A 19,982-nucleotide genomic window follows, 5' to 3' on the forward strand; every position below is an offset into this window, starting at 1 on the left:
GCGTTTGCGTTTCGAGAAATAAATGGTGGAAAACTTAAGAGCAGCAAAGTAGGATGGGAGGAAGACGTTTTTGGGGATGTTAATAATATTTTCTGGCCATAAAGGGCGGTAATTTGACGTTAATATTATTACATATTTTTTTTTACTTACATTAATATGTAGAATTCTAATCTTCAATAATACCTATCACTGTTTTTATGTTTGGGCTTAATGAGGCCATCGATATAACAAAAGATTACATTATTTTTTACACCAGATCTATTGATAACTTATCTTTTATTTCCTTCGTCTGCGGTCTCTGGCGCACGCGCATATCTTACCGGCCAGTAGTATACAAACACTCGTACGGAGCGGTTGTGCCGCTCGTAATCACAAAATGAATAATTGGACGTTATTTTTGTTATCGAGTATATGTTTAAGTCATGTGTGTGCTTACAAAATCCTTGTGGTTTTCCCCTACCCTGGAACTAGTCATTCGATATTGGGAGAAGGATATGTTCGACATCTCTTGAGAGCTGGACATCAGGTAAATACATTTTTTTCAAATTTAATTTACTGAATAAGAATAAAATAAGAAAAATATGACAGATACTACCGGGTGTCAGTCAAATATACCACTCAACTATCTGTTTGGGTATGTAATCTTTATTGAAAAAAGCATTTGTTTATCTCCAAATGACAAATAAATCTGGTTCAACGATTCATTTAAATTTTATCAGATCTTCATTGTGTAAATCTAAGTTATTTTTATATGTTTTAATGTAGATGTAGATAATATGTAGTATAGGACTTAATAAAAACTTTATTTTCTATCATCATCATCTCAGCCATAGGACGTCCACTGCTGAACATAGTGGTATGTTATGTTATTTTCTATGGTACGCAAGAATGTTTTGATTTAGGTAGTTGAAACAAACAACTAATAAAGTCACACTCAAGGTCAAAAGCGTTTATTGAAACTAGGCCAGTTTTAGCACTTTTTCACGAATACTGTTCTATCAGTCATTGGTATTCATACCTAATTATTAGGAAGGTAAAACCGACCAGCTGGCAGATGGGTTTTCACTCTACATACAGACACTCTACAGAACACGCTTGATTACTAATATTGCTATACGCTCGCGTCAGATTGCTATCCCGTCCGAGAATATCAGTAACTGTGTCAGTAGCTCACATAAAGCAGATAATTTTATCTCAAATGAAATTAAAAATGTGCTACATAACATTTTTTTATCTAGAATGTTTGTCCGTGAAATATTGACGGAAGTTTATCGATGTCATAATATAAATATCAGTATTACCACAATAAACTCTGATATTTATATTTAAAGTTAGATTTAGAGTATAATGCTGACTAAACAGTCGGTCGACATTTGAACCGATTGTTGGCTTTCTTGTTTAAAAAAAATTCTTCATTCCAATCAAAGTTTTCAGAAGTATCTTTGTAATGTGCGTACCATACCATTTCGGTCAGTGGGTTGTCTTAGGGGCGGAGTTCTTTCCATCTTCTCTTGCCATTTAAAAGTATAAGTTTTACATATAAGAGCATCTTGCAAAACCATCTAGGATTAATATTACAATATTACAGCAGAACATAAAAAAGAATTGCAAACAGTCTTGTGCCTATTTTGTATTGAATATAATCTAGAAATAATTTATAGCTTACATATTTTGATGAAATAACATAGGTACAAACAATATTTATGGTATTCTTCCATTGACAGATTGTGATAATTATTTCGACATGACCAAGTACCTATAAGTACGATAAACTGTAGGTCCCGGCTGTCAGTGAACATTTTTGGCAGTCGTTACGTCAGAAGCCAGTAATACTGAAAACCAGTTGTACCTTGCAATAATGAGTTGCCCGAGTAACAGGATTGAGGAGGTCACATAGGCAGTCGCTCCTTATAAAAAAAACTGCGGTACTCACCTGTATCAGGTTAGATCGGTTAGGCAGATGATTATAACCACCTATAGCTAATTTTATTAACTCTTAATATAATAAATAACTCGTAGGTAAAATACACCCACGTAAAGACAAACAACTCAAATACGTGATAAGTGTTATCTTCTGAAATAATTATTATGAAATAGTCGTCAAGTTAATCAATTACAGTTTATTTTTAACATCAGACTAAAGATAACACATCTGGGTATGTCACTATGCAGGATATCACTAGACATTTGATAAATAACAATAATTCCTGGCACACTGCAAACTTTTAGTCGACCAATAGTTTGTTTGGGCTCTAAAGATAAGCTTATAAGAAATGGATGGTAGTACGCCCATTACAAAGACGAAGTCTTTAGATGGTATCAGAGTGACTAAAAGCCTTGATTGAATTCACGATTTTCTTTTAAAAAATATGTAATCGTTGGATCAACTGTTAGCCGACGGCTAAGTCTGCAGTGGCTTGTGTGCGGGTACTCCAATATTCATTAGATTCATAAATTACCGCAAAATATTTGTAGTGACAAACGATCTGTCGTGTCTGATTATTGCGCAATATTTCGAAACAAAATCTTACTTCAAATCAACATTTCCCCTTTACAAAGCTATCAAATATAAAATGTACCATCATTAGTGTGTCCTTGACTTTAAGCCTCTCGAAAAGGAATCGTTACTTTGAAAACCATTAACTGGATGTCCAATTGATCTCAAAATCCTTGGTTCCTCTAACGAGCAGGAGATTTTCCTCCTTCTTTTTAATGTTAAATTGTATTTATCCAAATTGATGCCATCAGTTTCTGGTTGATTAATTTACAAAAGGGTTCAGTGTCTCTAATGATTCATTTAAATATATTGTTTTTAATAATTGCTTCGGTCTATCCAAAAATTTACGGAAATTGTTGCAGATAAAATCTAGTGTAAAGGAAAGACTACCACAGTCAGTCTATTTTGTGTAAAATTGGCAAACTGTTGTCGAAGTTTCCTAACGCAGTCTATATTTGCTCCACATTCGCCCAAATACTCAACAATTTATTCAAAAACAAACCTCTCGTCTTCATGAATAGCTAACGAAACAGCATTTCATTCAAATCGTTCACTATTTAGGTCAGAAGTTAGACTTACCTATTTTAAATTTAGTTCGCAGTCAAAACGTAAGTTTGAGCTCATGTGATATTCAGGTTCGGTCAAGCGCAGCCACTAACAAGTTGGGCCACATTCATATGCAGACCGCTTCCCAACTCTAGACATAAAGACGTGTTATAGACCATTTGCGGTATTTGTCAACTAGTTGAGCTGGAAAATGGTTTAATATTCACGGGGTCTTGTACGATGCGCCCTAGCTTAGAGGGAAGTAGCCTAGAACGTGGCAGGTAGAATAAGTTTTAAATTGGATCAGTCAGGCCACTGACGTTTGAAAATAGTTTGGTGATGGTAAAATAAATACAGATTTTTTTATCTTCTAAAGGCAACAAAACGGCCTCTTGTAAATTATGAAAATAAAGTGACCTTCCAGTTTTCATAAGGCTTCTATTTTGGACGTGTCTTCACTAAAGCACTCCGCTACCTCATAATATTATTCTGTTCAAGTAAATTAGATAACAGCAACTGTCCTAAAACTTAAAGTTCTTATTACAAAATTTATCCAGTACCACTTTGGCAGCATCCAAAATTCTGTTCGGGACATTCGAAAGGCCTAAAACAAGTTATAATGACACTGCCCAGAGGCACAGCTTGGTCCTAACCATCAATTTGTAGTACCTACAAGGTAGAGGGAAATTCTAAAAACGCTAACACAAATGGTAGATGAATACGAAGTGGCGTGCCCCGTGACTCCAGAAATTACGTATTCGACTAACGTACGGAGAACTTTTCCATTCTGAGGTATAATTTCACTTGTGAATAATTTCCTATGCGTTCCGCTGAATAACTTGACGAGGTCTCTTGTTATGAAAATTTATAAGTTTGTTCTGGCCATGATACGGTTTGGGTCATGGCAAGTTTTGGGAATGTGGATATCAATTTCATAGTCTTTTGGCGTTCGCATCAATTCTTTGGCGGAACAAGTTTTATCTGAGTGTCTTTGTGTATGAGATGTACGTGTGTTATCGGTTACAGCAATGTTTTATATTCAAATATTATTTTGAGATAATATTTGGGAATTTAGTACGTACTTATGCTCAATTTATATTATAATAACTACGGTATATTTATGTCATGTTTTTTTACTGTTATGTGTACAGCTGTATTGTTTACTTTTAGAAATTAAATAAAAGCAATTACAATTTTCAGGTGACATACCTTACTGCGATTCCTTATAAGAAGCCCCATCCAAATCTGAAACAAGTTGTGGTGGCATCAGTAGTTGAGAAGTTCGAGTTTTGTAAGTACATAGTAGCAAAGATCTTTGATGTTAAATTATTTATCAAACCATAGAATTGTATATACGTTATCTGCATTCAGCAGTTGTTTTATCAAAATACGTATTTTTATGCCAATTTAGGCGCTGTACGGCAGTGTTATAGTTTTTTTGGCCTTAGGAAAAATACTATCCGATAGTTGAAGGTCGTCCAGTCAAAAATAGAATCGTTGTCCAATGAGTCAAAACATTTATGAGTCACATCAACTTAAAAAACAAGTAAAAACAAAAGTCTTTTTTTGCAGTCAAAACTTTAGATTTCGAGAAGTTCATATCAAAGGAAGTAGATTTGACAGACATGCAAGTGATGTACGAGACGATGATCACAGTAGCAAACAGGTCTCTCACTCACGAAAATATTCAGAAATTCTTGATGGACACAAATGAAAAATATGATTTGGTGGTTGCTGAGTGGTTGTACCACCATCTGTATAGTGGGTAAGAATATTTATTTAACTCTATTAATAACCAGTATATAACCCTAAGTAGATCTGACCCCTATCATTATAGGTGTATAGTTTATATGATTACATATATGTATGTATTTATTTAATTTGTACGCCATAGACTACCCGTAACCCCTGTCTCTATACAAATCGACTCCATCCAAAGGTTGTCTGTAACAGATTGCTTTCAGCGATAAGGACGCATCTTGTATTTTCGCTTATTTTTTTTGTTATTTTCTTGTCCATGTTTGTCCTACAATAAAGAATATTCCATCTTTCTATATACCTACGTATATTTTCACGAGATAATAATATCTAAGTCGATTAAACAGAAACTATTATATGCCATAACCAAGTTTTGTGCTACTTTCAGATTTGCAGCTATATACAACTGTCCATACGTTTGGTCGTCTTCAATGGAACCTCATACGGCAGTCCTGAGCCTGATCGATGAGCCTGGTAACCCTGCGTACTTCCCTGACCACATGTCACCAGTGTCACCACCTCTGACATTCTCACAGCGAGCTTATGAGCTGTATTATCTCTTCTATTTGCGCCGGGTTTTATGGTAAGGACCCATTCAAGACCTTTATTATATTATATTTTATATGTAACATTAAAATTACGAGACCCTTTCCAATAGAGATGTTAGTAATGAAGAATTGTCTGACTATTACGTTATATTTGATTGAACCCGAAATCTTAAATGTCTTTTCAGACAGACAGTCTTAACAGATAAACTACCATACAATTAAACAAATTGCAAAAAAAAACAAACCCATCAAATCATAAGTATATATTATGTTGTTCTCATCAGGTCCATAAAAGGTTTAGAACAGAAAACATACGAAGAAATATTTGGACCAGCAGCAGCAAAGAGAGGAATAACATTGCCCACGTTAGAAGAAGTAAAATATAACAGCTCTCTGATGTTCGGTAATTCCCATATATCTTCTGGGGACCCTCAAAGGCTGCCCATAAACCACATTGCTATTGCTGGTTATCATATACAGGATGTAGTCCCGGCTTTGCCAGAGGTAAGAACCTTAATCTAAAATGTGAAAGGCTTACTAGCTTTTACCGAATGTCTTCATCAGCAGTATATTGATGGCATTATTACTAATACAAGTAAAGGGAAGCAAAATATGATTACTTTGCTTGCTAAAGTTAATTTCCATTTCCTCCACCTAACAGTTGAAGCTGGTAAAGAACGCCTAAGGAATTAAGTCCGCCTTTGTGCATTGATCTTTTATGTATAATCAATAAATACATTTTATGTTTTGCAGAATCTCCAAAATATAATGGATGAGGCACCGTATGGAGTAATATACTTCAGCATGGGTAGCATGATGAAGAGTAGTACTATGCCCGCAAAACTAAAGAGGGATTTCTTGGATGTGTTTGGTGCATTAAAAGAGACTGTCATTTGGAAGCTGGAAGAGGAATTGACAGACGTTCCAAAGAATGTTATTATGGTGAAGTGGGCTCCTCAACCGAGTATATTAGGTAAATATACAAATTAGCTACATATCTGTTATCCTGTATTTTCTAAGGATGATTGAGGATTCAATGATTCGTATTAAATCATGATTGTTGCAGAAACTGTACAGTATAGAATATTTATCATATGTATTTGAATTGAATCAATTTAAACTCTATCTTTATATTCTCAAATACAAAAGCCACGATAGAAACAAAAGAAGCATTACTAGTTAATCTCATCACTGAAACGGCTTTAAAAGCCTCTCTTTATCCGATCCATTTAAAGTTTTAAACATTTACAATGGCGTTGCTGAAATCCACATGTCGATAACACCGGTCACAGAACCGCAACAATGCCATCAGTATCCGATGTATCTGAGGGATTAATACGTATGACAAGCCGAGCTGTTTTCACAATTTTCATTTTTCTTCTTTTTGGAAATAAATTTTGGGGTAAAAAATGCAGTAGGTATGTGACTGGATTATTTTTGGCCTCAAACGGCTGGATCATAGTTGCTACTTTGACTCTTGCACCAAAATAAAATTGACAAGCTGAATATTTTTTTAGATACTATGTCAGACTCTAAAATTAATTCGGAGAACAACGCGGATAAGAGCTAATTCTACATAAAATATTTTTTATTTCTATAGCTCATCCAAACTGCAAGCTTTTCGTAACCCACGGAGGACTTCTATCGACTACAGAAACCATTCACTATGGAGTTCCTATCATCGGCATACCATTGTTCGCTGACCAGTTCATCAATGTAATGAGAGCGGTCCGCAAAGGTTTTGCTTTGCAAGTGGACTTGGGTCATGATACTCCAGCTAACCTGAAAGTGGCTATAGAAGAAATTCTATCAAACCCTAAGTGAGTATAGGGCCATTAAATCAGTCCATAGTTGCACATATTCTTCCTCTTTCGTTTCCAGGCACCTGTAGTTCACTTCGACGAATTCAATTCCAACATACATTCTAACGTTAAATGGCATTTCATTTTCCCAGAAAAGCATTATACTAAAAACTACTATATAATATTTTTTACTATATATAATTTAAAGTATCCTGAAATACCCTGTGAATTAATGACCATGCCTCCTAAGTTCCTCTTGAAGGTCCTGTTGGCTCATCATTGTAATCCTTATGTTATTTCTTTTTTGTAGGTACACTCAAAAAGTAAAGGACTTATCCTTCATCTACCACCACCGGGAGACCAAGCCTGGTCACACGCTAGTCCACTGGATTGAACACGTCATAGAAACCAACGGAGCCCCACATCTTCGTTCACCGGCGCTCCACATGCCATTCTACCAGAAAATGTACCTGGATCTCCTAGCAATCGTACTCCTAGGATTAATCGTCCTTATAAAGGCAGTCCAAATATTGCTTCGTTTGGCAAGAAAGAGTGATGTCAAAAAGAAGAGAAGTTAGTGAGATTTTTAGTGACTGTTTGGATTTTAGGCAAGAGTGATTGTGAAAGCGATTTGAAGCTTGACAATGAAGCCAGTTTTTGTTTGAAGTTGTTAATAAAAAAATAAAATAAAAGCTGTTTTTCAATTTCAATCACACTTCTGTTTAAACTTATAAGTATTTTCTTAGTTTTTTTGCCAATACGTTTGCTAGGATTTACAGTCGCCCAAACTAAATAGAAAGTCACCATTACTCCCTATCTGCGCAATTTTGAATTTCACCCATGTACGCGGTTGACCACAAAACTTTCTCATGTAACCCTAAAATAACCTTAGGGTCGTCCACATATAAAATCCATTCGTCCCCAATTTACGACACGCACAACCAACCCGGAGAGTGGAACTGGCTTTATTTAAATCTCTTGTTTGTTTAGGCTGCCCAATGTTTTAATAGTATCGAACATATTTCACGCTACGTTTCATAAAATTATTACGAAAATTATACATTTCCACGTAATAATTTGGGGAATGAACTAGACTCTGTGTGTGATGATGACTAATTAGAAATTCATTATACTAATTTCTGTGAGCTTTGGTCCTCACAGTCTATATCTTTCCACTTAAAATAATATATTCAAAATACAAATCCTCTAGTATGTACTGATTTACGCTATTTTACTCGACTTCTCAGCAGTCAGGGTTTCAAACCAAAATAACAAAGGGATTTCAGTAGATCAAGTTTAGAAGAACTGAACTCGGTCCAATTAGGAGTGGTACAATATAAGCCACCGGCGCTTGTGCTCTGTACAACTTTGCACAACTTGTACCAAGTTGGCCCTATGCACTTAGATGCTTGGTAGCTTACACTATAAGTCGCTGCAGTTCTATTAAAATTAAGAAGACAACTTGATTTTATTTACTCTGATGATTTGATCTTGTAATAGAGGTGATTCCTTAGAAGAAAGCTGATGAAACCGCCCGAGTAGCTAGTAAGTATACAAAAGGAGACTACAATTACTGAAATGTTTTTGTGAGTACCTGTACCTAACTTTTTGGTCGGAATATTATACTAAAAGACTTTGATTTGATTTCGTGTTTTTTTCTTTCAGTAAAAAATCACAAGAATCAGTATAATTAAAATTAAAAGTGCTGAAATTAAATTCACGTACTATTTATTACGAAATTAACTCATTTCAATACTACTTAGGGACTGTTTGTGCAAACATCATCATAATATTGTTATCAAAATACACCTATTAGTTAAATGAAAACGATTATCAATATTGTTTGCCATTTCAATATTGTTAGGTACTTAAATTACATTAAAATTCGTTTAAAATTTTAATACAAAACTCATACAACTAACGTTTTTAAATCAGTTAAGATATTTTGTACAGATTTTAAAACAGAGTTTGTTCAATTCAACTCATTTCGTGTTTTTTTTTTTATAATCAAAACTTTGTAGTTTTATGAAGGGATTTTGATTGGATAAGGGTATTCCAAGATTTGTCCCTTGATAAGGAAACTAGGAATGCAGTTCTTTTATAAACTTTACCCTGGTTAAACGCCTTTCCTAGTAATAATCAAAATTCTAACATAGCAAGCAACATATTTATTGAATTTTCCCTAGTTTCAACATTTGTTATTCGCAAATAAGTTAGTAATAATTTCTGAGAATACAAAATACACAAATAGCGAATGGAACCGGCTGCGTGTTGTACAATCTGTGACAGTCAACTGAGCAAAATAGGTTAGTAGGATTCACGACCGTTGTACCGTAATGCTGTTTCTACTTAAACTATTTTCTATTTCATTTACAATTCATACGCTAAATTAGTATGGCTTTAAAAGTAAAGTAGTTTAAACCATGGCAACGATAAACCTAGGTGATACTTATTAGTAGAAAAGTTTTATGTACATTTGGATCTGCTTTCGATATGATTAAATTGGATTTGTTATCAGTCATCAGGTAAGTCTGCGTGGTCATGGGAGATAAGACTATTGGACTACCAATACCTAACAGTTATTAGGGACCTATAAATGTCAGCATAATGCACTTTTCGTGGTCTTGCAGAGATTACTGAGTGTCCGAATTAATAAATAGACATAGCACATTAATATCCTTCAAAACGTGAAGTAATGGGTTATGGCAAAATTCCTACAGAATTATTTAACAAAACCCATTATCACAATCTAATCTATTCACATTATCCCCTTAGTTATCACTTACGCGTCTAACCGTGCGGTCTATTACACGACCGACAACAGGACAAACTTTATGCTAAATTTGATCTGGAAACTCCGCCACCTTAGTTCCTCGCTGCAAGCAATACTTGAGATTCACTAACTTTAAAACATAGTTTAAAACTTCCAAGTGAGGTGTAAGCGGAAATTAATCGGTAATTGATAACTTGGATTATGATAATTAGTTTTCTTTGTTACTATGGCAACTTTAGTGGGGGGTAATTTGTAAATGTCGCTTGTTTTTTGCGCTTAAAAATTGTATTTTAAATATTACTAATTTAGCTTTCTATTAGTCTGGATTAGTAGTAATTAGTAATTCATATATCGGTCCTAAATAAATAGAAAAATAATAAAATAAAGTAAAGAAAATAAGACTGTAACTAAAGCAACAATGTTTATAGAAAACATCGTAACATTTTATTTTCTCACAAAATACTATCATTTTAACGTAGAAAGTGTGTCCCAAATAACTGTAGCCGTCAATATTATTTATTGTATTTGGAGAATGTCAATACGTTACAAGCAAAAGGTTCTAAATTTCCACGAACACTTAAGTCAAAGTATTATCTTCGACGTCCTTTCTGACGAAATGCGTAAAAAAGGGAAATATTTTATCAAACGATAAATAAATAAGACCCTATCAAAAATAATAATGTTGAAAATATTATACTGCGTCCTTATTTCTTTTGTTTACGAAAAGAGTTCTCTGAATATATTGGGTATGGTTTCAGTATCACTTTTCTTCAACGTGAATGAATTTAAGAACAATAGAAAATTTAAATTAGGAACATCTTACGTATCAGGTAACGTATGTCTACAATGCAGACTGCAGACTCAAAGGAGACTGAATAAGTAAGTGAGTTGGTCACTGGGTTTATGTATACTTTTGTCTGCTGTCAATAAACAATACGCCACGGTTAAAAGTACTCTGACTCTTTCTATAAGTGCCTGAATGACACCAATCGGAGTGACATACACTTGTGTTGTGTGATCGATAGTTTATGAACTCATAATATAACACTCTTCGTGTCAGCTGAAAGACGTCCACTGCTGGACAAAGGCTCTCCCCAAGGTTCGCCAGTTTGCTCGATCTTCAGCAACCCGCATCCACTGCTTCCCGGCGACCTTGGCTAGATTGTCCGTCCTTATAGTCTTTCGGTTCACCACTTGAGAAAATAATAAAAAATATGTATAGTGTAAATACATATTTATTAAATACACTCAATATTTATGGTCAATCATATTTCGTAAAAAGTTTTGTCTTATCCTGAATGGTAAAGTAGCCTGCTAAATAAAATGTAATAATGCCTAAAGAACCTTTGTTCAAGATTCCATTATTTCACCTGAAGTATTGTAGCATTTTTACCTGGAACAATACCCACAGTGACATATTGTGATACGATCATTTTACTATGCATGGCCGGGGAGTTGGTTCACAACATGTTTAGATAATGCCATTCAGAATAATTTGGGAAAATAATACGTTTCGGAGACAAAATGTTATTGCTGAGGCAGGTTGGTTTTGGATTCATGAAATGAGAGTTGGTATACTGTGGTGATTCAAACACGGCACCGCGTTCCGCCGCGGTTGGTGATAGCCACTCGAACCTTTCACACACCGCCCGTCCGCGCGGAGAACCATAAACCCGCTTATCACCGCGCGGTTGAGATCGTTTATCTTCTTTGTTTTTGTTTGCTCCGGTGCTGTCCATGAAGTGTACATGAACCATACAGTCATACCTACTTATTATTTGAAAAAAACTTAGAACCCGTGCTTGCATCTATTGGAAGCTAGATTAATTGGTCATCCTAAATTGAGTCATAAATGTTATGCACGTATATAATTTTTTCTGAAACAGTTCTTGTAATTTACCTAAGAAAAATTATGTGACATTTTGGTGTTGAGGGTCGAGTCTTGTAAGACAGAGTTACAACATTTTCGCATACCGTTTTTAAGCTTTTAAGTAATGACGTAATAAGTGCTGCCGTCACACATAATTAGAGCCTAAATAATAAATAATGTTCGCACATTTGTCACTCAGCTTACTCGGAGGAAAGGTGTAATGAAGTCAATATCCCTTTTCAATTCCATCAGATTAGTAATTCGAGTAATGTGCGAATAATCTCTTAAGCTCTGGCAAAGACTAAAATTTTCACAGACACGATTCGTTTGAAAGTCTTTATGTGTGATGTTTTTAAATAGATACAAAAGTGTGTGTTTTTTTATGTACAAAGACTTTGATAAAATATGTGGTAAGATTTTACAACATTTTTTATTGAATGAATGCGATTTGTATTATTTTTTGCCATTATAATACTTTATACTTTTATTTCGCCATAAGTTTTTCACACTCTTATTAGAAAATAAAATTAAAGCTCAGTAAGATTTACTAAGCTGCTCATTAATTATTTGCCATTATCAATTAACATTTCGTTTTATTCCAAAAAGTATAGTCACAAAACTTTGCCAGCTTCTTCCATCTTTTCCTACATAATCTTTGCCCTTCAGAAGCCCGCCCTAACCAAAACTGTTCCCAGAGGAACACTTTCAAATGTTACTTATACGATGTGGTAGATTAAAATTATAATAAAACCTCTCATTTCGTAGGACATAAGCCGGGTACATGATTACTTTGCCAAATCTACTTTGATAAACACTGAAATTAAGCTCTGCAAATTAAGTTGGCGGATTATACAACTTTATGTTTAAAGTTCTATGTTTCAGTTTTAGGACCTCGTGGTTGCAAAATGTAAGTAAGAGTTCCGACAGGAACAATGATTTTACGAATATTTTCAAAAATAAAACAATTACGTTTGAGGAATTATTTAGACAAAAAATATATGCTTTATTTTTCAATACGTCAAACACAAAAATCTTCAACAAAAAAGTATGTTGAAGAAAAGTTGACGGGGCCAACATTTGGCACCGAAAAACCCTCTTCGTTTGGTATTCAATCAAAATAAAGAAATCTAGGTACAATATACCCAATTTTGTGTGTGCCTGACACATAAAACCTTTAGCGTAATGAACTGAAAACTTTCGGAATCCAATGTTGTCTCTATAATCATGTAGAACCTTTTTTTAGAGCTGAAAGTTTTTTAATATTGAAATTGTTTTGTATAGATTTGAATTGAAGAAAATTGGACCAGATGTTTTTTTGGCACCTAATTGAATAAAATTATGTAATCAAACTTTTTTAATGCTACATAGTTTCTGTTGTATTAAGCCGATTTCTAAGTGTTTTTCAGGTATTTGTAATTCCATGTTATTTTAGAGTACAGGTAACTAACCTAATTAGCTTAAATGAAGACGTCTGCACCAACCAAGGGCCCTTTTAAAGGTGAAGCAGTTATCAACAGGCTCGCAACAACTAAATATTAAAACAAATTGTCAACGAGGAATATTTCTCAACAAATTCTACCGCAGCCTAGAATACATATAATTTAGGCAGTTTGACTGCATTAACTTAGTCAAAACTTGCTTCGTAGGTAATGACAAGGTCTTCCTGTTTTATACTACTTTTCCAATTGAACGAAGTGCAATAAATTAATACAATAATAAATTATGATCACTACATAATTTACAAGTAGTTTAAAAAATCTTCAACATAAAGTTTTTAAATTGTATGAAAGCTCATTTTAATAATTGCTTAAAAAATAAAGCTTGTTTTTATTACAAGAAAAAACCTTGACCCCAAAGTTGACTGGACTTATCAAAACACAACTCTTGTTCGGGACTTTTGAAGAAAAATATTTTTTTGAACATTTTTATTTTCGACGGGATGTTTTGTCTTGATGATTGATCGAATTGAGACATCGTTTTCTATTACTGAGACTTAAGTTAAATGTTTTATAAAAACTTTCACATTTGTTACAAGATTTCAAAAATATTACCTGTACAATCATGTTATTTATTTCATCCTTAGGTAACGTATAAGTTCATGAAATCACAATCCAGAGTGGGTCTAAAAAAAATCTTTTTAGTTGTTATCTAATAGTGCAAATATGGTAAAATTTTTGAAAAAATCCATAGACCTTGGAAGTAAATGTGCGGCCCGAAGACATGCGGTTTATTCATATTTTTTATATACAACATATTAGTACTATTAGAAATGGATTTATCAACTTTTATTTTTTCCCATACTAGAGTTGTTGTACCACCCGTTTGCCGTCAAAAAAAAAAAAACACAGCACCAATTTATTTATTCCTAACTTCCTTCCCTCCAAGATATGTAAATGTCGTTTTTACAAACAATGTGGTGTGACATTGAGCTACCGCATTGCAGCATACATACGCTATTGGGAGTACGCGGCAGTAAATCAGCTTGGCTCAACATCTGCATACGTTAATCCAAGTAACGTCACTGTTACATGTGTATTGATCGACAGCTTCAAAGTATTGTTGACATGGGAATTATAAGGCTTCTAACACTTCTAGACGGATTTTGCTATGTAAATTTATTTTTTGTGTTCAGGGGTTTTTTCTAGGAACTAATTACCCACGCTATCCAAAAAAGGAATTTTAAAAGCATAGACCAACTTTACAAATACAACTTGCAAAATGAAACTTCAAAAATGAAAGTTTGTAAAGTTGTATCGTACACTTATATCGACTCGCAATGGTTACTTTTCAATTACGACCATCTAAAATTTAAATATAGGTACATGTAGTTTACTTTAAAACAATGTACACTATGTATCTACAGTTTATTTTTAATAATAAATAACAAATTGGCGAGTGAAGATTATACCTATCTAATGTTAGTGAGTTTGTTGACGTTATGATTGTACATAGAGAGGAAGCCGTATCACTGCTGAAAATAGGCTTCTCACATTTATTTTCAGAAGGATTGTTTAGAAACGACTTGCGTCCAGCGTCTACCTGCGACCTTGCTTCCATGTTTATTTCAGTGAAATACATTACATTGAATGAAGATAATTGGTGGTCAAATTAGACTACCTGACACGTCGCGACATGTCATCATAATTAGTTAATTAATTGCGGTTTCTGGTCACAGCGTCTGTCACTCAATGTGGACGGTGACTGCACTTCTTTTGTTCGTAAATTGACATGTCATATCATCATGTCAGTGAACTCTTGTTAATTAACACCCACTTTGCTTTTGTTCTGCTATTTCATTCCGTAGTGTTTTGTTAATGCTCACTGCCTACTAACAAAGCACTGAATTATTTCAATGACATACATATGATTGATAAGTCTTACATTCATTCATAAGCTGTTTGTTTCACAGAGATCGTGAATGAACCTACCTGTGTTGTAGCTCTATGCATTCAAAAATGATCCCAGAAGAATATAATCGTTAGTCTGTTTAAAATTTGAATTTCTATACATGCACATAGTTACCTCAAGATGCAGTTCCCAATCATCAAAATGATCCAGAAACAGACCCAGATTTACCATCCCTCGTACTCGAGCGTACCTAGAACCTAATGTAATGCAATCCACGAATGAGATATTAAACTCGTTGAAATGAAAATCAATGATCCCGGTGGTCAGGTCGTCGGCGAATTCCTCAAATTGCCCACTGACGTGCTAGTCTGGCGAGCGACACGTCACGTAGCGAACGAATCCGATTGCTGTTTCACGCTGCGAATACTCGATGTGCGTTTGTTGCGGTGCTAATTAAAAATATTAAGTATATTTTCCATCGAAGAACTTTTCAAAATCGTACATAAGTCTGGTCAATCCGCGAAACCTGCACTCCCAACACTTCTTATGGATTCTTGATGGAATAAAAAAGTGGCTTAACCACTTCACTGTCCACGAAGCAGACACAATATTTAAACAATCGGTGTGTATCATATATGACTCATGGGACAGGGAAATTATTAGGAATGAATTCTCTAGCAACAAAATGTTGAGGGATTAAAGTTTTTTCACATCAGATCTTCCATTTCTCTTCATCTTTCTAAATTAGTTACCAGCCCATCTCGGATTACCGGTCATACCGAGAATTCCTGTCCTAACCAATAACAGAATTAAAGTTTACTCAAGCCACCACTAAAAGTAAAATAATTGTATTTTCCACCAGTCTGGGTTAGTCTGGAAAATTCCTTGAACAATTAAATAATGGCTTGTGTTGTTTGCTTTGCGAAACAACATTCAAACAGGACGGACAAACAAACCAGCGTTACGGGAGATATAGAAAAAAACAAATTAATGTAAACAGCGATTCGTGTTTCAAGTAATAGGTACCACAGAGTAGTTGAAACAGTACGGACATTTTAGAATGATGTGTAATAATTAAGTAAAATCATATTTATTTCTGTTGACAGGTTTTACAAAATCAATTATAAATCGTAATTTTAAGATATTGTGGGGATTATTCACGTGATAAAAAATGACATAAAAAATCACTGAAACTTGAAATAAAATAAGATATTTTTCTTTAAAGAAAATTAATGGTTTCTTGCATTACATCCTGATTTAACTAAATTATATACTGAGAGACATATTTTACACAGCTAATTAGACTTAGCCTATTACCAGCTTAGTTAAGAAAAGGCTTAGCAGACAAAGTAATACAGTTGAATAACCCGTTCTACTGCTTCAATGGAAAACAGGCATCCTTGGATAACAGGCCGGATTGTGATGATGATATTTTCTACAGCAAATGTAATGAAACTAAGAAAAACAATCAAAGCGGGTTTTCCACATTAAAGTTTGACATCTTAAAGCCCCACCGATTGGTCTATCCGGTAAAATATGGGCCTTTAGTTCGCCATAGTTTAGTTTGAAGGCGAATCCCATCAAACTTTTTATCCAGTCGATATCTGATAGGCTGATTAAAATCCGATTCAAACTATAAACCAACTAAACGTTTGCCGTCTGCGGGAGTTCAAAAGCATTTCTCACTTAACCAACTGCACAAAAACATACTGTGGCATTACTATTTTCCTTATCCTAAACAAACGCACGCACACTGAACAGAAAGTACAAACGAGATAAATCAACATGTCTGTCTATACGTAAGCGTAAAAATGAGAGCCAATCAAAAATGTTTATTCGTTATGATGAAGTTTTTGCGCCATGTATAATTTTTGCTCGTTTAGTAAGACCACCCGACCACCAGGCCACCAGACAGCCAACTTTTAGTCGGCCAATAGTTTAGGCTCATAAATCAGTACGAAGATGAATGGTAGTGCGCATATAACAAAGATAAGGTATATAGCCTTTACAGAGTGATTGGAATCAAGATTTTCTTTTCAAATGTTGCCTTATCTATCGGGTCAACTATCGGCCGACTGTTTAGTCTACAGTATGCGAGAACTCTAAAGCGTCGTTAGTATTTTGCGCTACGATTCTGTTATGAAATTTTCTTTGGTGTGAATCAGAGCAAATACTGCTTGAAGTGTTTTTGTCTGTTTGTTTGTTCGTCTGAATGTGGTGTGGTTTGTCTTGTTTGAATATAATTTATGAGGATTTGTGAGGTGTGTTCTTGTGGATACGTAACACATTTGCGAGAGCTTGAGCTTTTAGGAGTATTATTTGCATTTATTTATGTTGCAACGTATCCATATCTTATTTTTTAATAGTCTTAGGTATCTTATTAACGTGTACTTGAGAAGTTAAAGCTAAGGTTCAATGCTTTATTTTTTGACGTACCTGTGTACGTAAAAAAAGATTTAGACTTATATTTCTTCCCAGTTCAAGTAGATCCTTTTTCAGGTAACAAAAGAGAAACAAAAAATTAATGTTTTTAATATCTATAAAATACAAGTAGTGTTCTTTTTGATTTTAAACTCGAATTTTAGTATTACATTACGTTTTCCACCGACTCAGCCTACGCAGCTGAAAGCTGTTAGTTCCCGTATTATTGTGGAGCTAGCAGATATGAACTCGCAGGCCATTACAGCACACCTGCACTTTTATGCAGTTCCCACTCGATCTGCTAACAGTTGCAGCGAATGCGTTTTGTTTTATCTTGGTAATATTAAAAATGCAGAAGTGGTTCAGATACCTATATATAATATTGTATTGTAATAAGTTATATAGTGAAGGGAACATTTTTTAAGTAATCACTGTTTCCTAAAAAAATATTATGTATTGCACGATTAGTTTCCTCTAGGGAAAGAAGTTCCTGAAACGCTTATATACAAAAATAGCCTATAGCCCTCTTTGATAAATGGTATATCTAACAATAATTTGCAAAATTAAACTCGGTCCTCATCTGTTTTGTTTTTGTGTAATATTAGTTGTGTTTGTATTTTTTTTTCCTTTTTCTATTTGTATGCCCTGTGTGGCAGATCACGGCATGAACATATATATTTAAGACCTATTATTATTGTACCTGTGGATCACAAATAAATATGATTTGAATTTGAATTTGAACATCGTAACAATTTTTCAAATCTAACTGATATTTGCGTTTTCAAGCCAACAAGCACCCTCTTTATATTTATAAAATTAATAAGTATAGGTTTTCATTAAATCCTGTGGTAAACGAGAAGCCTATGTTCAAGGATTTCGATAAACAATGTCTTAGTATGAAGTTTACGTGTAACTCAATATTCGATATTTAACTTTGGATGGATCAAGTAACTTTTGATTGATCTAATGAAATCGTCTGTATTGTAGTTTGATGTGTTACAGGAAATTTGCCCCGATCCCGGTAAATGGATTTTTCCGAGTATCTCAAAAGGAAACCAATGAAAGGTGTGTACCTGATACAAAAACACGTCTTTCTTTTAAAATTTCTAATACAAAGAATACAATTTACTAGACGTTATCTCGGTTTATGTGAGGATCAATTTATGGTAATTTGAATTGAAATAAAAAATAGGCACATACAATAGATTCTATAGATGTGCAGTTGTAGGCACTTGTTTCTTAACAATATACAAAATTGCATGAAAAGTACCGAACACTGTTCCAAAAATACGCTTTTACTCGGAAATAGGCGTTTAGGAAACATGCCAAAAATCTTCGGCATTCTCGCGAAACGAAATCAAATGCTGCACAATATGAAAAATGCCGACACCGAAGACCCCAATGGGGGAATCGAATCGGATATCAGTGGAAAATTTCATATTTATGCAAACTGTACCGGTTGCACCTCCCGGTCGCGATATCTGCGATATTGAAAACTTTATGCCTTGAATTGCATATGATGTTGGCTCTATGCGACGAATATATTTGCCTTCCTATCTGTACTGCGTATGAGATATTATGGTAATAGAGATTACACTGGATTCCGCGGTGAACTATAAATCAAAATGTTATTACTTTTCTCATTTTGCTGTGATCTGTTTTGGATTAAGGTGGTAGTCAAATATTCATGAGGGACCACCTTTCCTGTATATGTTATATGGCGTTGATTTCCATATTGTATTACAGATTGACTGGGTTATGCTTTTACGAGGTGAAGCGGAAAATTTTTCACACAAAAATATTCTCGTCCGTTTTGAAATTGCAATTTATTTACTTTATCACGTATGTAGGTTGGTACTTATTAATGTATTTTAACCGTAAGGTTTTTCATCTATTCATAAAATCATTGGATGAAATTCGAATACTTACTTAACGCTACATTTAACGATCTTCATTTACATTTAGTTGACGTAATTTTCGCCACAACAATAACTGTTATTACTGGCGAAGTTTTTCAGTGGCAGAGTTTATCGTAACCGATACTTTACACCAGATTTATTCTTACTGATATTAAAATTTAAAATGTAGCAAACCTTTTTTGTCATTATGAAAGTTACATTCTGTTTATCCTTAAAGTATGTCTATTAGCAATCTCTTGATAAACATTCTCTCACGCTCACATTATGGGGACCCAAACATTTAATTGGTACAATTGGATCCTTAACTTTTGACAGAATTAACCAATTTAACGCTAGAATGAGGAAAACATTACCTATTGAAATTCAAGTCCATGGGCTGTATTCGTACAATTTCCTCCTCCTTTTTTCTTTAACCATGTAATTCGTAATTGGATAAAGAGTACGTCCCGTTTCAAGAGGGCTTACAAAGGTTAATAAGGTTGATACTCGAATGTACAAAT

The 19,982-nt window shown here is 34.3% G+C and overlaps 1 protein-coding gene across 1 annotated transcript; it reads left to right on the plus strand.

Moving 5' to 3' along the window:
• Positions 1 to 307: 307 nt before the first annotated feature.
• On the plus strand, positions 308 to 7,843 carry LOC110371393 (UDP-glucosyltransferase 2). Its single transcript, XM_049837808.2, has 8 exons — positions 308 to 526; positions 4,244 to 4,334; positions 4,616 to 4,808; positions 5,190 to 5,384; positions 5,634 to 5,853; positions 6,103 to 6,322; positions 6,950 to 7,169; positions 7,462 to 7,843. The coding sequence occupies exons 1-8, from the start codon at positions 377 to 379 to the stop codon at positions 7,727 to 7,729; spliced, it is 1,557 nt and encodes a 518-aa protein (XP_049693765.2). The 5' UTR covers positions 308 to 376; the 3' UTR covers positions 7,730 to 7,843.
• Positions 7,844 to 19,982: the final 12,139 nt, after the last annotated feature.

Source organism: Helicoverpa armigera, chromosome 23 (genome assembly GCF_030705265.1).
Source record: "Helicoverpa armigera isolate CAAS_96S chromosome 23, ASM3070526v1, whole genome shotgun sequence".
In the NCBI taxonomy this organism is placed as follows: Eukaryota; Metazoa; Arthropoda; class Insecta; order Lepidoptera; family Noctuidae; genus Helicoverpa; species Helicoverpa armigera.